This window comes from Bos mutus, chromosome 14 (genome assembly GCF_027580195.1).
Source record: "Bos mutus isolate GX-2022 chromosome 14, NWIPB_WYAK_1.1, whole genome shotgun sequence".
Lineage (NCBI taxonomy): Eukaryota > Metazoa > Chordata > Mammalia > Artiodactyla > Bovidae > Bos > Bos mutus.
In genome coordinates this window covers 12,386,031-12,404,207 of record NC_091630.1, presented here as the reverse complement: position 1 = coordinate 12,404,207, position 18,177 = coordinate 12,386,031, and the positions used below count along the sequence as shown (strand labels likewise).

Below are 18,177 nucleotides of genomic sequence, written 5' to 3'. Positions count from 1 at the left end.
CAACAACCATGCTGACCTAAAGATATAGTTACATCTACCAAAATCACAAGGTATTGAATGGCTTTAAGCCTAATGTTCAAAAACTTTTCAGATTACTGACAACATTGTATCTCTGATACTATTTTTATCCTGAAGTCCTTTTTACAAGATTTTTGGAGTCCCACAACACAGCTATCTTAGATGGCAACAAATGCTTGTCTTTTCAGAGTAGATGTGTAGAAACAACTCAAGTACTCAGGGCCAACAGTGACCAATGTGACTTCTGATCAAATGAGTACACTGTCTGGATAAGCCAGGAAACACGGCTTTTAGGAAATGCATGGCTCAAGGTGTGTTGAAGATGCAACCAAAAGAGGTTTCTGCCAGGTTTTATGAATTTGCAGTCTAAAGCATGTGACTTTGTCAAAATAGTTACCTTAGAAAGCCAACAGTCATTAAAATGGTTCGTTTCTTTTATTTTCAAGTTTCAGGGTTATAGTCACTTTGTCATGAATTCACTGTTATAAGCTTTACAGTGTAGTACAATGCACACAACAAATAATACTATAGGACTACCTTTTCTCACATTTAAAATGAAAACAGCCATCTGCGTGGTGGTTGTTAAAGTGTTTTATAAAAATGTTTTCTGACTGGTATTTTGTAATATGGGTAAAAAATGAAGACAAATATTAATAAAAGTAGGTACCATTTAACTGTGAACAAAGAGGATACAATGTAAAAACAACTCAGAGATGTCTTTCCCACCAAGAATCATAGTCAGTCTTCTGAATGGGTAATATTCTTTTCTATTCTCAATTCAACATCCTTTTCTATTTCATTCCCATCAGCTTCCTCTTTCCCTTCTCCAGTAAAGAGACATTGCATTGCTTTTCCCCACACTAGGCAAATTCATTTTTCTGTTGTCTCTCACCAGTTATATTTCTCTGTAGTTAAAAATACTACATGTAGAAAGGCAACCATATGTTCCTTGGCAAATTACTTAACCCCACTAAACTTCATGCCATTTGTAAAGCCAAAGCTGTGATCACCTTTACCTTCCTGGACTTTTGTGAAAATTAAATGAGATAAAACAAGCTGAGGACACAAAGCAGGCATTTAATACTTGAAGCTCCCTGATTTTAGGTGACCAACTTTCATAACCCATGATAAGGACACTTTGAGAGGGTCACATTTATGACTAAAAAAACATCTGAACTCATCAGATGCCTATTTGTATACTCATAGGATAATCAAGCTAAAATGGTAGATAATTTCTGCATTCCCCCTGTAGCCTCACCCTTTACATTAATCACCGAGTGATGAAATAAATGTGCTGCCCACTGAGGGATTAGAAAATCAATCCCCAGGAGATGTTCAAGCAACCGAGTAATGACCTCTGACCGGGGTCATTAAAATGATTGTCCTTGGTCAATCTATGACAAAGGAGGCGAGACTACACGATGTTGGAAACAGTCTCTTTAACAGATGGTGCTGGGAAAACTGGACAACTACTTGTAAAAAAATGAAATTAGATTATTCTTTAACACCATACACAAAAAGAAGCCCCAAATGGATTAACGACCTAAATATAAGACCAGACACAATAAAACTCTTAAGAGGAAAACATTGGCAGAACACTTTCTGACATAAACTGCAGCAGTATCGTTTTTCGACCCATCTACCAGAATAATGGAAATAAAAACAAAAGTAAAGAAATGGGACCTACTTCAACTCAAAAGCTTCTGCACAGCAAAGGAAACAACAAAACAAAAAGGCAACCCACAGACTGGGAGAGAAAATTTGCAAATGATATGACTGTCAACAGACTGGTTTCCAAAATTTACAAACAGCTCATGATGCTTAACAACATCAAAACAAACAAGTCAATCAACAAATGGGCAGAAGACCTAAATAGACATTTCGCCAAAGGACACATACAGATGGCCGAGACACACGAAAAGATGTTCAGCATCACTAATGATTACAGAAATGTGAATCAAAACTACAAAACCACAATGAGATATCACCTCACACCAGCCAGAATGGGTATCATCAAAAAATCCAGAAACAATAAATGCTGGAGAGGGTGTGGAGAGAAGGACCCTCCTACACTGTTGGTGGGAATGTAAATTGATGCAGCCACTACGGAGAACAGTAGGGAGATTCCTTAAAAAAAAACTAAGAAACAGTGCTACCACATGGCCCTGCAATCCCACTCTTGGCCCTATGTTCGTGCTTGTGCGTACTGAGTCGCTTCAGTTGCGTCTGACTCTGTGTGACCCTATGGACTGTAGCCTACCAGGCTCCTCTGTCCATGGGATTCTCCAGGTGAGAATACTGGAGTGGGTTGCCATTCTCTTCTCCAGGGGAGCTCCCCGACCCAGGGATCAAACCCGAGTCCGTCTCCTGCGTTGGCAGGCGGGTTCTTTACCACGAGCGCCCCCTGGGAAGCCCCCAAACAGAACGTGCTTGCGTGTGCTCAGTTGAAGCGCTGAGCACGTATATTTGAGGAAAAACATGATCTGAAAGGATACATGCACCCCAACGTTCACTGGAGCACTGCTGACAATAGCAACCTGATAGCCTGGAAGCAGCCTAAATGCTCCTTAACAGAGGAATGGACAAAGAGGATGTGGCACATTTATACCGTGGAATATCCCTCGACCACTAAAAGAATGAAGTAATGCCATTTGCAGCAACGTGGAGGGGCCTAGAGACTGTCATACTGAATGAAGTAAGAGAAGGAGAACTACGGATGACATCCCTTATATACAGAATCTAAAAAGAAATGATACAAATGAACTTATAAAACAGAAAGACTCACACACTTAGAGAATGAACTTACAGTTGCCTGGACACACTGCTATATTTAAAACGGATAACCAACAAGGGCCTACTGTATAGCATAGGGAACTCTGCTCCATGTTACGTGGAAGCCTGGATGGGAGGGCAGTTTGGGGGAGAATGGATCCATGTATGTGTGGGGCCGAGTCCCTTCCCTGCTACCTGGGACTATCACAACATTGTTTGTCTACGCCCCAATGCAAAATAAGCTTTTAAAAAATGATCATCATTGGCAAACTGTACTGTATGTATTAATTCTGGGTCATTTTCAAAGAATGTAATGACAGGACAGAAAAACTGGAGCCAAAGGATGAAGATGCTTTAGGAAGACAACTGCCCTAAGTTTTCTGGGGAGATGGGAGGGACTTGAAGAGCCTTTACAGAACTAAGAAATAAGAGCTGTGACTAGCCATAATGTATCATGTAAACTATGCCACCAATTGTCTGGAACCCTGCAATTCTTATAACACTTTCCCTCTTGTAAGGGCCTACAATGAAGTAAAGAGAAGCATATCCAAGAAACAGACCAATGCCATCCACCATAAAGGCAGGGTTTCTCAACCTCAGTATCAGTGGTATGTAGGGCAGATAAATCTTTGTTGGGAGTGGGGATGGTGTCTTGGGTACTATAGGATTTTTAGTACCATGCCAACCTCTACCTACTCCCAGTTTTAACAATTAAAAATGTCTCCCCCCGCCCAGAAGTCTCCAGATTTTTGCCAAGTGTCCCCAGGTGGGCAAAATCTAGCCCCGGTTGAAAAACATCATTAAAAGCTAACAGCTCCAAAGAGTGGCAACTTAACCCCTTACTACTGATTCAGAGAAAAGTTTTATATGTAGGAGATCATTACTGGACAGAAAGTTTGAAGATATGTGACCAAGGAAACACTGCATAAGGCAGTTAGATGCTGTGGCAAAACTCCGATCAGCAGAGACACACAGACACACACCCTATACCTTAAGGAACATGGATGAAAACACAGCAAAAGGCAGCCCTTGACCCTCACTCAATTTTGGGGCAGCCCAGAGAAAAGTATGGCTTTCCTGTTTTTAAAGGGATTGTAAAGAAACAATGAGAAGAGATTGTATGTGGCCTCCAAAATCTAAAACATGGCCTCTCTAGCCCTCGAGTGAATAGGATTGCTAACTTCTGATTTGGAAAAATAAAATTGCCAAAAATAGAGAATGCTGCAGAAATATTTGCCACATTGTAACTTTCTATCCCAAAACAGAATTTTGGGGGGAAATTAAACTTTGAAGGAATTGGATGGGGAGAGTATGTTCCACTCAAACCAGTTTTTTCTCTTCTGTAAATGACAAGAGGCATAAGCCTTCTCACCTTTGCTCAGGTAACTCCCCTATAAAATCCTCTTATCTTCATAATCCTTTAACCAAATTAGACCATGGGTCACTCCCACTCAGCCCCAAAGCCTCCTTTAACTGCTCGAGGTCACAACCATCAATCTGAGTTGATTAGATACTATTTCTATACAATATTAATATGACTCTCGTCCACTCTACTTTGCATTTCCTAAGCACAGGTTTCCTTTCCTCTGATCTCTTTCCATCTACCACAGCACCTATTAACTTCTAAGATTCTACTGACATAAATGGTGATATTTATTAAACACCATTTTGTGCCAAACACTATTTCCTCCTATACGTTTGCAGTACCCCTGCCAGGTGGATAACAGTGAAACCAAACAGATGACGAAAGTAGGATGGAGAGCAGTTCTGTAACTCACTCAAGTTTTCCAGCTGGCAGGTGATGGAGCTGAAATTATCATACAGTTCTGACTTGACTATGTGTATGCAATTCGCCGCCCCGAGATAAGCAGCTGTTTAATTTGTTTTGAGCAACAGTTTGTGAGAAGCTTTCTAAATGCATATATGACATGTATATGTATGGCTGAGTCCCTTCATTGTTAACCTGAAACTACCACAACACTGCTGATAGGCTATGCTCCAATACGAAATTAAAAATTTAAAGTTTGAAAACCAACAAACAGAAAAGAGGACTAAGTGACTAAATTCTCTAGCAGGGGTCATGATCCTGTCTGAACTACAGTCTGAACCTGAGAATACTTGGATTACATGTAAGCAGACATCCTCTCAGTTGTACTAAAGCTGAGAAGGCATTTTATCTAGTTTAAGTCTAAAACAAACCTATGGAAACTACTTTTGGAATAATACATGTAATAAAATAATAATTAACAAATACATATATGAAAGCCAAGTGAAAAAGATCAGAAGTAACAACGTGAATACCCTGTTTGTGTAGAATAGATCTGCACCTGAAGAATTATTTTACCGAACGCAACTTTTTGAATTAAGAATGTGTTGTAGACATTTGGCTAACCTGGTTCCGCATAACATGTCCCAACATGTTTCCCTTCAAGTCATCACACACCAGGAAGATCAGCAGCTCTGAGCTCCTAGCAACTTTTAAAAGTCACCCAACCTCCTGCATGCCCAAACCACCCACTCACCCACACCACTGTCTTCGGAAGATTCATTCAGTTTTGAGTAATTCTTACCAGAATGTAACATGAATAACACATACAGGAGAGTGAGAAAAACACATTTAGTACCGATTCTTTCTCCTATCAATTCATAATTATATACTGAATGACCTGCTACGCGTCTGATCTTGAGGGAAGGAAAGATGAGTCTGTGCCTCCTGATTTATGGTTCGTCATGCAACTTAGTCATTCTGCCCTCGAGGCGGCCACAACAGCACCAACAGGCTTGGCCAGCTCTACAAATTAGACACGCTGTGAGGAAACGCAGAAGGTAAAGCCAGACATGTGGGAACAAAACGAGCATTTCAGGCTACAACTGAGCTAGGGCTGCATTTACACAGAACTCGGAGACGTTCGGAGACCTCGTTGGTAGTTGAACAGAGGGTGCCACGTCAATGAAACAGATTTCAGGACTTAACCCATGCTTATACTATCTGAGGGCAGAATTCAGAGAGGAATTTTACAGAGCACATCAGTATCAATTGATCCATTCAAAAGAAGTTCCCTTTTCTGATGGCCTGAAAGGCGACACATTTCATTTCAGAACACTCAATTTTCCCTGGTAAATAGCATCTTTTTAAAACTAGTTTAAAACAAGTTTTTAGTTTCGAAGAGAAAGCACACATATAAAACAAAGGCATTGTGGAGCAACTAAATTTAAACCATGTTAAAATTTCATCACAATTTAAAATTCCAACTCAAAGCCATTTTTCATTGCCATTAAACAGTAGCCCCCCACCTCCTCCCAAAGACAAAGTTTGCTTCTTCCCCTTCTACTGTTTACTTTTTTATAGTCTAACACAGCTGCCTATATTGCCAGACATTTTTCAATAAAATTCCTGTGCTAAAGGAACAAAGGAATAGACCACAAAAAAGTTGAAACAGTGCTCCAAATAAGAACTGAATTTCCTATAATTATGTGAAGGAAAAATGGGAAAGTGATAAATTACCCTTATATGAGTTGCATAATTTAAAAAAACGGGTTCTAGGGAATTCCCTGGCAGTCCAGTGGACAGGACTCTGTGTTTCCACTGCAGGGGGCACAGTTCAATCCCTGGTCAGGGAACTAAGATCCCTCAAGCCACACTGAGTGGCCAAAATAAAATAAAATAAAAAAATGAAACAGGTTGTATAAATAATCTGCTATATTTTAAAGTAAGCTTTGAAAGAAGCAAGTAAGAATGCCACTATAAAATAATGTAAGATTAAAAGCAACAAAGACTTTTTTTATAATAAATGCTGGGGAACATATATCTGCAGTTTTAACTCTTCCGCAGAAGCCTACACTTTCTAAGCGGGAGAGAAAAATGAGATTCGTCCTAACAACTATTACTTCAGGAGGTATTATTGTTAACAAAAGCACAGAACTGACAAGTCAATTATACCTCTGAAGAAATAAGCTGGAAGTAGGGGCCAAAGCAAAATAAAAGAAAAATTTCTACCTTAGAAAAAGACATTTACATGGGATAAACAAATTAGGAAAGACAGACTCCATGATAATGTTTTCCAAAGCCTTCTACAACAAAACAACTATCCTAGAATTCCCAAACTCACATTTTAAAAGTAAACTATTTTGTAATCAAAATAAACCACATAAAATTAACATAACAACTCTGAATGCTGGCCAAGAATATACAGCATTTCCAGTCACTTTAACTTATTACACACCACAAACCAGACTACTGGCTGATTTGGCTCACATCATGGCCGTGTGGTGCCAAATATAATTTCTTCCCCACTTCAGCTAACAAGGTCAACTAGTAACCCAGCTTACCTAGGTGATATTTTAAATCCCTTTCATATGCAAAAAGATACCAGGGAGGATTCAGCATTTGCCTCTATTTTTTTAAGAAGGGCAACGAAGGTGTGTGAAGGTGTGTGCGACCACAAAGATCCAGTTCAACTAATCCTAACAAACAAGTGGACTTCCCTGGTAGTCCAGTGATTAAGAATCTGCCTGCTTATGCAGGGGACACAGGTTCTGCTCTAGAAGATGCCACACGCATCAGAGTAACTACGCCCCCGAGCCTCTACCAAGCCTGTGCTCCAGAGGCCACACTCGGTAACAAGAGAAGTGACCACAATGAGAAGTCCAGACACCGCAACTAGAGAAAGACTTCTCGCAGCAACGAAGACCCAGCGAAACCAAAACAACATTTTTTAAAATGAAAAACCAAATAAGCCACCATATTACCCAGCAATACCACTTCTAGGGCATAGACTCTGAAGAAACCAAAACTGAAAAAGACATGTGTATTTCAATGTTCATTGCAGCACTATTTACAACAGCTGGAACATGGAAGCAACCTAGATGTCCATCGCCAGATGAATGGATAAAGTTGTGGTACATATATACAAGGGGATATTACTCAGCCCAAAAAAGGAATGCACTTGAGTCAGTTCTAATGAGGTGGATGAACCTAGAGCCTATTATACAGAGTGAAGTCAAAAAATCAAATATCATATATGAATGCATATATATGGAATCTAAAAGGATGGCACTGACGAACCTGTTCAAAGAGCAGCGATGGAGATGCAGACATGGAGAACAGACTTATGGATGAAGGGTGGGGGAGGAGGGAGAGAGAAATGGAGAGGGGAGCATGGTTGCACATAATTAACATAAGTCGATAAAGAGCCAATGGGAATTTGCTGTATGACTCAGGGAACTCAGACTGGGGCTCTGCGGTAACCTGGAGGGGTGGGAATGGGCGGGAGGAGACTCAAGAGGGAGACATCCGTACACCTATGGCTATTCATGTTGATGTATGACAGAAATCAATATTGCAAAACAATCAATTAAAAATAAATATTATAAAAACAAGCACATAAGCGCAGAATGAACCACATTCACACACACTATTTTACAATGGAGAAACTAAATTAACCCTTAAGTTTACCTGTACTAACATGTAGCTGACATGTGAAAAGGCCTATACCCAGTCTCACACAAGGTTAGAAAAAAATATTTAGGTGTAAAATAGTTTAGATAAGGTCCTAAATCAATAAGGAAGTCCTTTTAGTCATTGGCAGCTGGCTTTCTTTTCCATGACTCTCAACAACCCAGCCTACACTGGAGTGCGCGCGGTTGGGCAGACAGTGGCTGAGTGGCACAGTCTGAATAGTGAACCACAGCACTATTCCTTACAATAGTTATGCGCATTTCAAGGTGGGGAAACTGAGGCTGCAGGTCCAGTAAATTCACCCCCAGGAAATCGGACCCCAGAGCTCGTGTTCTTAGCACTCTGCCAGTAAGGCTATTACGTCCATCTTTAATATATGGGAAAAATAGGCCACTGTTACCGTGTTAGTAGCACGCCCACACAAACATGTATGGTTCACTCTCATCACGAAGTGGTGAAACACACACACAGAAAGACACACTCCTGCTAACACTTGGATGGACAGACAAGAGTGGTTTAGTGATTTTTCTTTTTTTACTGTGATGTTGTAAAGCTGCACTAGTGAAATGGCATTTCCTAATAATGTCAAACAGCATATATGGATGTAATACCCTACAACTGGATTGAAATTTTACAAAATTAACTTCTCTTTCCCCCTGAATATTATAGTCTCAGGAAACAGAATATAAATTTATAAGGGAGATAACCTATTTAAATAGGCAAACCCATGCTCAAATCATCTTTACAAATTCTAGAATTTTATCCCCTAGTTAACAAGCAGGATGTTTGCAATCAGACTCAGGTTCAAATGCTGCCATTTCTAACTTAAGACAAAACCTCGAAGTGTCAGTTTCCCTAGCTATAAAAAGCGGGCAATACTTCCTCCACTGGGCTCTTGGGAAGCTATTACTGGGATAAACAATAAACTCCAATCGACAGTTCTCTACTTTCACCTGCTCTCTGGAAAAGGCCATACTTCATTTAAAATGAGTTCTCAGTAAAGGCTTGGTAAAATGAAATAAACAGTGGTAAAGGTCTCGATTAACGAGAATAAATCAGCTCATGAATAGCAAAACTAACAAATACGTTAAGAAACCAGGAGGAAGTAATTCCACTCAAGATTGTGGGGGAAATAGGTTTGTTCTTAAAAAACAAACAAACAAACAAAAAAAAACAGGTAAGTCATACAAACAGCCTCATAATCAAAATGGACTTTCAGCAGGGGACAAGTAGAATTAATTTCTCCCAAGGGATCTATGATAAATTTCTTCCTTTAAAAAAAATTACATGGGCCCCAATTCCTATCATCACACCCTTACCACTTCACCTGATTACAAAATGCCAGCCATAGTTCACTTGCTAAGTGAGGTCTTCTCTCTTACTTAGGACTGCATAACTCAAAAAAGCAGGTAACAAAATTGCAGCTGGAAACACTCAGAGAGGCTCTAACATTAACTCTAGCAGTGGTTTTAGAACCAACACAAAGACAAGAGAGGAAAACACGTGCTAATGGAAGAACCAGGACTGCATACAAGGAGCGCCTAAACCTTTCATCAAAGCGGTCATACTGCTTCATCTACATCCAGGTTCACAAAGCTTTCACTGGCAAATACCATAAGTAAAAGTGAGGCTTGAGGGACCTTCCCTGGTGGCCCAGTGGCTAAGACCCCACACTCCTAGGTTTGATCGGTGGTTGAGGAACTAAAGAAGGACTTCCCAGGTAGCTCAATGCAAAAGAATCCACCTGCCAATGCAGGAGACTGAGGTTTGATTCATAGGTCAGGGAGATCCCCTGGAGTAGGAAATGGTCACCTGCTCCAGTATGTTTGCCTGGAAAATTCCATGGACAGAGGAGCCTGGTAGGCCACAGTCTATGGGGTCGCAAAAGAGTCTGACACAACTGAGCACACACACGTGCCTGAAATGGAGCCTAACTTAGCTTTATTCATAATTCACCTGTTTATTGCAGTCAAATATTTCCGATTTTCAGTCCTATGGTATTTGGGGGGTGGAACCCCACAAAATTGCCAACAAATAGTTATGGAGCTAGAATGAAAAGGAATGACAGAAAAAAATAGTCAGCATAGCATATTAACCATTCACCTAAAGGTCAGATAATGCAAAAATTATATAAAGGTATATAGAAATTGAGTATGGAGCATAATGTGTAGGTAATACAGCATGAAGTGAAAAGTGTTCATTGCTCAGTTGTGTCTGACGCTTTGCAACCCATGAATTGTAGCTCACCAGGCTCCTCTGTCCATGGAACTCTCCAGGTAAGAATACTGGAGTGGGTGGCCATTCCCTTCTCCAGGGGATCGTCCCGATCCAAGGACTGAGCCCAGGTTTTCTGAATTGCAGGCAGATTCTTTACCATCTGAGCCACCAGGGAAGCCCAGATAATACAGCACAGAGCAAGTAAAAAGCCCAGGTTACCATACTGAAGATGTTCACTAATACCCCAAATCTTGTATATGTTAAGCTCTTAAGAAACCAAGGAGAAAACATGGGTAAGCTTTTAACAAGCTATCTCTGAACTGAAAATACATGGAAAAAAAAACAGAATACCTAAATGTAAGAACCTCTTGTTTGTAGCTATGGAAATTTTTACTAATATCTGACTTATCATTACTACAGAAAGATTTTCTTTGCTAAAAGAGAAAACTGGGTGATCAGGGATGAACCTGAATATTGCCTTTCCTATTCAAATTATCTTTTTCTATTAGACTTTCCCTCCACTATCTATTAATACTTTGCATAAGTTTTTGATTCTTTATTTTGTACCAGCACATTAAATGGTTTAGCATTTGCTATCAATGGAACTGTGTCCCTCCCCAAACTTCATGTGTTGAAACCCTAGCTGCTAAATATGACTATCTGGGAATAGATTATTTAGGAGATCTCTCTCTCTCTCTCTAAGTCTCTTCAGTCATATCCAACTCTGTGCGACCCCATAGACGGCAGCCCACCAGGCTCGGCCATCCCTGGGATTTTCCAGGCAAGAACACTGGACTGGGTTGCCATTTCCTTCTCCAATGCATGAAAGTGAAAAGTGAAAGGGAAGTCACTCAGCCGTGTCCAACTCTTATAGACCCCATGGACTACAGCCTACCAGGCTCCTCCATCCATGGGATTTTCCAGGCAAGAGTACTGGAATGGGGTGCCATTGACTTCTCCGTATTTAGGAGATAATTAAGGTTAAATGAGGCCACAAGCAAAGGGCCCTAATCTGTTAGGCCTGTGGCCTTATAAAAAGAGGAAAGAACCACCTCATTCCTGGCTCTGCCAGGCCCCCCCCACCCCACCCCATTGTGAGACACAAGGAGGAGGCAGCTATCTGAAAGCCGAAAAATCCCTCACCAGAGGTGAGCCATGATGGCACCCTAACCTGGGACCTTCCACACTCCAGAACTGTGAGAAAATAAATTTCTGTTGCTAATAAGCCACCAGTCTAGGGTATTTGTTATAGCAGCCTGAGCTAACTAATGCAGCATTCTAACCAACAAAACACATAACAAATGTTATTCTACTGTCCCAACCTTCTAATGAAAACTCTTGAGAAGAATTCCTTCAAATGAGCATATTCTACCCTTCTCCCAACTGCTGGGAGCTAAACCAGTAACTTAGTGAAAATCGCTCAGTTGTGTCTGACTCTTTGTGACCCCATGGACTGTAGCCCCGCCAGGCTCCTCTGTCCATAGAATTCTCCCGGCCAAGAATTCTGGAGTGGGTAGCCATTCCCTTCTCCAGGGAATCTTCCCAACCCAGGGATTGAACCCAGGTCTCCTGCATGGTAGGCAGATTCTTTATCGTCTGAGCAGCTAAATCAGTTACACCAAAATTCTAGCTATCTACTTCCAAGAAAGCAAATAAATGAGTTTGATCTCCTTACAAATGGTTAGGAAAAATATCTAAACCATGTTTTTCATCAAGAAATTTTGAAATAAAAATCAGGCTTTAGCTCCTGAAAAAGAATGATGAAGTTTAAGAATAAACATCTGTAACTTACAAGTTCCTGAAAATAACTTGAATCTGACTTCATGATGATTCTCATAGTGGCTTTGGGTGGGTCCTCAACACCTCTATTACTCAGTGTTACATCTGATAGTTAGCACATAATTGCTTATTAGTTAGCACTTTAAAGACTTACTGTATGAAAGATGATGGGTCATTCATGACAAGATGTGTGATTATAAAATTTACTTTTACAGTTCATGATGCATCAGATATATTAGCTTGGTAATGAAATAATTTGGGGTAAAATCTCAACCTCATTTTATCATCTCAACAGATAAGTTATAGTAATCACCACAATCCACATGTATTTGAAAAAGAGAGAAGATTAAAAGGGGTGCCAATGATGAACAGCTATTTGTAAAGAGTACACATCCACAATTAAAGAACCAAAACACTCTTATCCATTCAAAAGAAGCAGAAGTAAACACCAAAACCAAAATAATCAAGAATAAGTGGCCTTAGAATTGGCAAAAAAAAAAAAAGAATTGGCAAAAAAATTCTGGTCTTCACATTCAACAATTCATCAACTGAAAAAAAACAAAACCAAGCCACTCCCATAATTCAAAACTGAATTCTATTTTATGTGTTCACCTCACACAAATCAACGTCTAAAGCCAGGTAGATCACCATTCAAATTCAGTCAATTATAACTATTTTGATTGTACTGTTTTCCCCCTAGCACAATAGACAAATTTTGGACAAGTGAATTTTCATACAATGTTTTAAAGTTTCTTGAACTGTCATGTTTTCCTAGAGCTGTCTTCTCAAATGATTCCTGAGTCATCACTTAAAGGATACACTCTGTCATTGCTGCAACATCCAGTTTATCAATATCAGGTGAACCAGGGCAACACTTCTTGAATTCTTTTCGAAGATCAAAAAAGGAATAGAAGCATTCAGGCAATAATACATTCTGAGGAAGGACAAGGTAGATACTGTTAACTAGACACATTTAGTTCAATAATTCCTAACAATTAGGAACCTAAGAACTGAATGTAATTATATTTTACCACAATTTAAAAAAATTTTTTAATTAAACAGTATCTTCATTTTCTGTTAAAGTATTACATCCTATATAAAAGTGTCATGAAAAAATAATTCATTTTAAGGCAATGGATTATACATTCGTGCTTCATTATGTATTCCTCTAAAACAGTTCTGAAGCCATAAAACATTTAGGCTACTATATTTTATATTTCCTGTATGATAATACAGTGTTCTTTGTCTAGCCACAATTATGTTAGACCATCTGTACTTTTAGGAAGCGATATTAGTCCTCTCAGATGCATATGTTTACAACATATGTCTAGACCTAGGACCCTAAGTCTTTATCAAAATTTAGTTTTCTATTAAAACATAGCTTAAAATACTGGGTTCTGATAAAGCATACTCCACACACTAAAATTACAATAAGATAGCAAATTCCTGATTACCTGAAGAGGATTATTTTTCTGCCAAATTACAGTCCCACATTAGTTTTCCAGGCCACTATTATTCTGGCTAAACCCTGAGAACTCAAATTAGACTTAAAAGAATATCTCGCAAATCTCAGTGGCCAAGAAGACATGGTTCCTATTGACTAGCATCACTCTTGCTCAGCTGTCAGAGCAAATGTCACACTATTGTATCACTTTTCTGAAAGAAAAAACATCCTCACTGAATAATTTTCAAAGTTTAGTTTTGTTACAGCGACTTTAGATTTGTCTTAAAACTTCAAGACAGTCTGTGTTCACTTACTGGGAACTTGTACATTATAAAGTCAAGGATATAAAAACTTTTTAATGTTTGTGACCTGTAATGTTTATGCAATAATGTCTCTAAATTTCCTTACTGGATTCTATTAGATGTGGTTTGCTTATGCTGTATTTGAAATAGGTATCAGTATATCATGGTGACGTTTTCAAAATAGGTAATCTTGAATTGTGAATCTTTTAAGATTACCTACAAAAATGCTTATTTAAAAGCTGTTTACAATGACAATAACTCAAAAGTCCAACAATTAAAGTTTGGTTTAAATAGGTGTATCCATTAAAGACAGTGAATTTTTTTTTTACTGCTTACACAAAATACTGATGTTATATTAAACTTAAAATAGGCTAAAAGATTTATGTAGTATGAATGCTCCTTGTAAAAGTAAGGCTTTTTTTTTTTCAAAAATCTGAAAGAACACATTCAATTATGTTCACATTCAAAAAACCACTTTGTTTTCTGACTAGAAGGATTATTTTGTTTTGCCATTTCTTTATTTTTCTATAATGCATAGAATTATTTTCATTATGATGCTAAATTAATTGTTTTAGTTTTATCAAAATCTTAAAAGAAGTTACTCAGGAAAATTTTTCTCTGGAGGTTGTCTCACATCCAAAGCAGTGGGTCTAAAATAACAAAAACTGCTGCTTTACTCCAGCCCAATAGGGAAAGATTAAATTTTATCCTTCATATGAGTTTGAAGGGAAAAAAAAATTCCATATATGTATCTTTTCTGGATTGAGGGTATAGCAATTTGTTTAGCATTTAACTAACAAACAACCCTCCTCTTTTCATCAATTACTAAGGTTGCTGTAAAAAGAGGAGTTTTTATCCAACTCTCATGATACAGGAACTTGAGTTTCTCCCTTAAACTTTTAAAGTTGTTGTTATACATTTAATTCATTTCTTTCCTTTCCCTGCTGGAGTAAAAAGAAGTCTGCACTGACTGCTCACTTGTGACATCAATTGCCAGTCTACACTTTTTATTGCAAGCTTTACCTCACATACCTTTCCTTATGAAAATATTTTACTTCCATCTTTTCAAGTTCAGTATCTGCCCATCACAATAAAAAGTTACAGCTCTAACTAATTAAATTGATAAGATCAACTACATTAACAACAATTGGTCACACTGGGTCTGCTGTCTATGGGTACCATTTTTTCTCAATCCCTCAGTATTCTTCCCCAGAAGGGAAATCACATCTACATAAGATAGTTATCTTTCTCATTGCATACTTTTTTCCATACCAGAAAGATGAGTAAAGGTAAAAGATGAGGCTGACCCCATCACTTTGATACAAAATTCAATCGGTTGCACATGTACTTAAAGTCAGACAAAACGTGGTATGCTATAATTAACATTTAACTAGTTAAGAGTACAAAGCTTTTTAATGAAATCATTAGAATCATCTTTTTCCAGAAAAAGATGATTAGACCTAAGGGGTGACTCTAATTTGAAAGATTTTTCTTTGCTCCCTCCTTTCTAGGATAAGGCATTTGTTACACAGATGGGACTATCACGATGTATTAACTACAGTTTTACCCATTTCAAATGTCAAAAATTCAGCTAATATGCTTTGGAAAAGAGAGCGTTTCAAGCCTCTCTAAAACTTAACATACACAAAAACAAACTTTTAAGTCACCAAAGGGTATATATAAAATTACTATTACCTCAAATATTTCTATAAAAGTGCTGCAAATTTTTTATTGTGGTAAAATATACATAATACAATATTTACCATTTTGACAATTATAAGTGTATAATTTAGAGGCATTAAATACACCCACATTATTGTGGAACCGTCACCACCACTCCCTTGTCATGATCTCAAACTGAAATTCTGTACCCATGACATACTAACTCCTCATATGCATATTTTTAAAATAGAGAAACCTGGATAAACCGTTGCTTAAGCCTCCAGTCACCCCTAAGGTCTAATCATCTTTTTCTGGAAACGGGCACTCTTACCTTCTTAGAAGCCTCAGGATGCAGAATTTGCCTGACATGAAGCTGCCCGTCGGTACAGAGACAGAAGGAGGTTCCTACCCCAATATTCAGTTCATTGCTCACTGACTGGTTAAACTGAAAAGAACAAAACACACCCAGGGATGCAAAGGATGCAGGATTCACAAACTCTGAAAAGTGGCCCCTCTTGTTTAAAACCAGAAAAAACCTGGCTAACAGCTGCAAAGAACACCACTACTTGAGGCAACATTAGAAGGACCCAGTTCCTCCAAACGGTCCAGCTTCCTTTAGACAGGGGAGTTTTCAATCAATCCTCAGTTAACCCACAGAAGAATTTAGTAAATGCATCCTTCAACATCCCTCCTCCTTGCATTTTTGTAATAAATCCATTCAAGACTTTTAAGTCAGAGGTCTCATTTCATCAGCAAATTGCCTTCTGATTACATCATTCTCTGGTGTTACTTTTTTTTTTTTCTGTTAAGATGCTCTGGACTTAAAGAAAGATGCCAGTTTCTGAAGTAAATGTGGCTAATAGGTATATAGAAGGCTTCCCTGGTGTCTCGGTGGTAAAGATTTCGCCTGCTAATACAGGAGACGCAGATTGGATTCCTGGGTCAGGAAGGAAATGACAACCCTCTCCAGTAATCTTGCCTGGGAAATCCCACGGACAGAGGAGCCTGGTGGGCTACAGTCCATGGGGTCGCAAAAGAGTCGGACACGACTTAGAGACCAGACAACAACAATGGGTACACAGAACTCTGTTAAACGTAGTATCACGTTTCCTGTAACACACCCCAGCAATGGCAACTTTCCCCTGTAATTAGCAACTCTTGTTCTAGGGCAGAAGCCGGGAGCAAGCCGGACACTCACCTGCGCACAGGTGTTCAGCGCCCTGCCCTATCCGCGGTCCAGTACCCGTCAGCATCCTGGTTTTCAGGTCACCTCAACCCCAGCTAAGGGGATTCCACTACTTTCGCGGCCACCCAAGGGGCAGCCCCACCTGGTCAGGCCCACAGACCCTCCCGGCGCTGGGCCCAAGGTCACTAAAGAGGTAAACGGAACCGGAACCGGGCCCTCAGGGGAATTCAGGAGCCTGAAACCCAAGCAGCAACCCCCCACCCCCGCGGTTCCCACCCAGCAGGGGCCCCCCTCTAGCTCTCGGCGCGAGGCCCGCCCGCCCGCCGGCACTGCAGCGCCCCTTGCCCCGGGGGCAGAGCCGCAGACCACAGCGGGGTCTCGGCCTGGGGTTGGGGGCGCTCGGATTCCAGCTCCGCTAGACACACGACTGGTGAAAAACCCGGCGGATGCGATTCAGGGAACAGCCGAAAAAAAAAACTAACAAGTTTTGGCCCAAAGACCCCGGGGGCTGGGCTTCCCAGTCTCAGAAGGTAAAGAATACGCCTGCAATGCAGGAGACTCAGGTTCGATCCCTGGGCCGGGTAGATCTCCTGGAGAAGGGAGTGGCTACCCATTCCAGTATTCTTGCCTGGAGAATCCCATGCACCGAGGAACTTTGCCAGGCTACTGTCCATGGGGTCGCAAGAGTCGGACACGACTGAGCAACTAGACCACCACCACCACCACCCTGGGGGCTGGGAGGCTTCAAGGAACAGCGACTTCGCCGCCCAGAGTCCACCGAGGGCTCCCAGCCCGGGTCTCGACACCCCGCCCCGGGGACCAGCGCGCGCCGCCCGGACGCCGCGGATGGGGTGGGCGGCGCGGCTCCGCGCTGTCACCTGTCGGAGCGCTTGGTCCAGCTGCGGCGCCGAGGACAGGCTCTCGGCGTCGAGCTTCGTTTCTTCTTTGCAGTCCTCCGTCAGCTCCAAGTGATCCGGTCTAACTAGTACTTCGTGCAACTGTCCCACCTCCGGGAAAAAGAAAGAAAACAAACAAGAAGCAGGGGGTCAGTTTCCCCTCCCTGAACGCGGGGACCTCCATCCTCACCCTCCTCCATCCTTTCCCATGCGGGGAAGGCCCACTCCTCTCGGCGGATCCGGCTTCAGAATCCTGGCTCGCGCGTCGTCTGCGGCTCCGGTAGCCGAGAGATCGGTACAGCCCTGCCCCCAGCCCCACCCCCCACCCGGATCAGGTCCGAAAAAGTCCTAGAAGTCCGCGCTCAGGCCCCCCAGGGACTCCACCCCGCCTCCGCCGGGCGGCCCCCGACGGGAGGAGAACAGAGCTTGGCGGCGCCCGGCCT

The 18,177-nt window shown here is 40.8% G+C and overlaps 1 protein-coding gene across 6 annotated transcripts in view; it reads right to left on the bottom strand.

Annotated features, from left to right (window-relative positions):
- Positions 1-18,177, bottom strand: part of ESRP1 (epithelial splicing regulatory protein 1) — a 58,352-nt gene that overhangs the window by 39,571 nt on the left and 604 nt on the right. For all 6 annotated transcript variants that reach the window (XM_070382986.1, XM_070382981.1, XM_070382983.1 and 3 more), the window contains exons 2-4: positions 17,717-17,845; positions 15,984-16,097; positions 13,064-13,178 (exon numbers count right to left, since the gene is read on the bottom strand). In XM_070382986.1, coding sequence (XP_070239087.1) covers positions 13,064-13,178; positions 15,984-16,097; positions 17,717-17,845 — 358 coding nt within the window. The remainder of the gene's footprint in view (positions 1-13,063; positions 13,179-15,983; positions 16,098-17,716; positions 17,846-18,177) is intronic.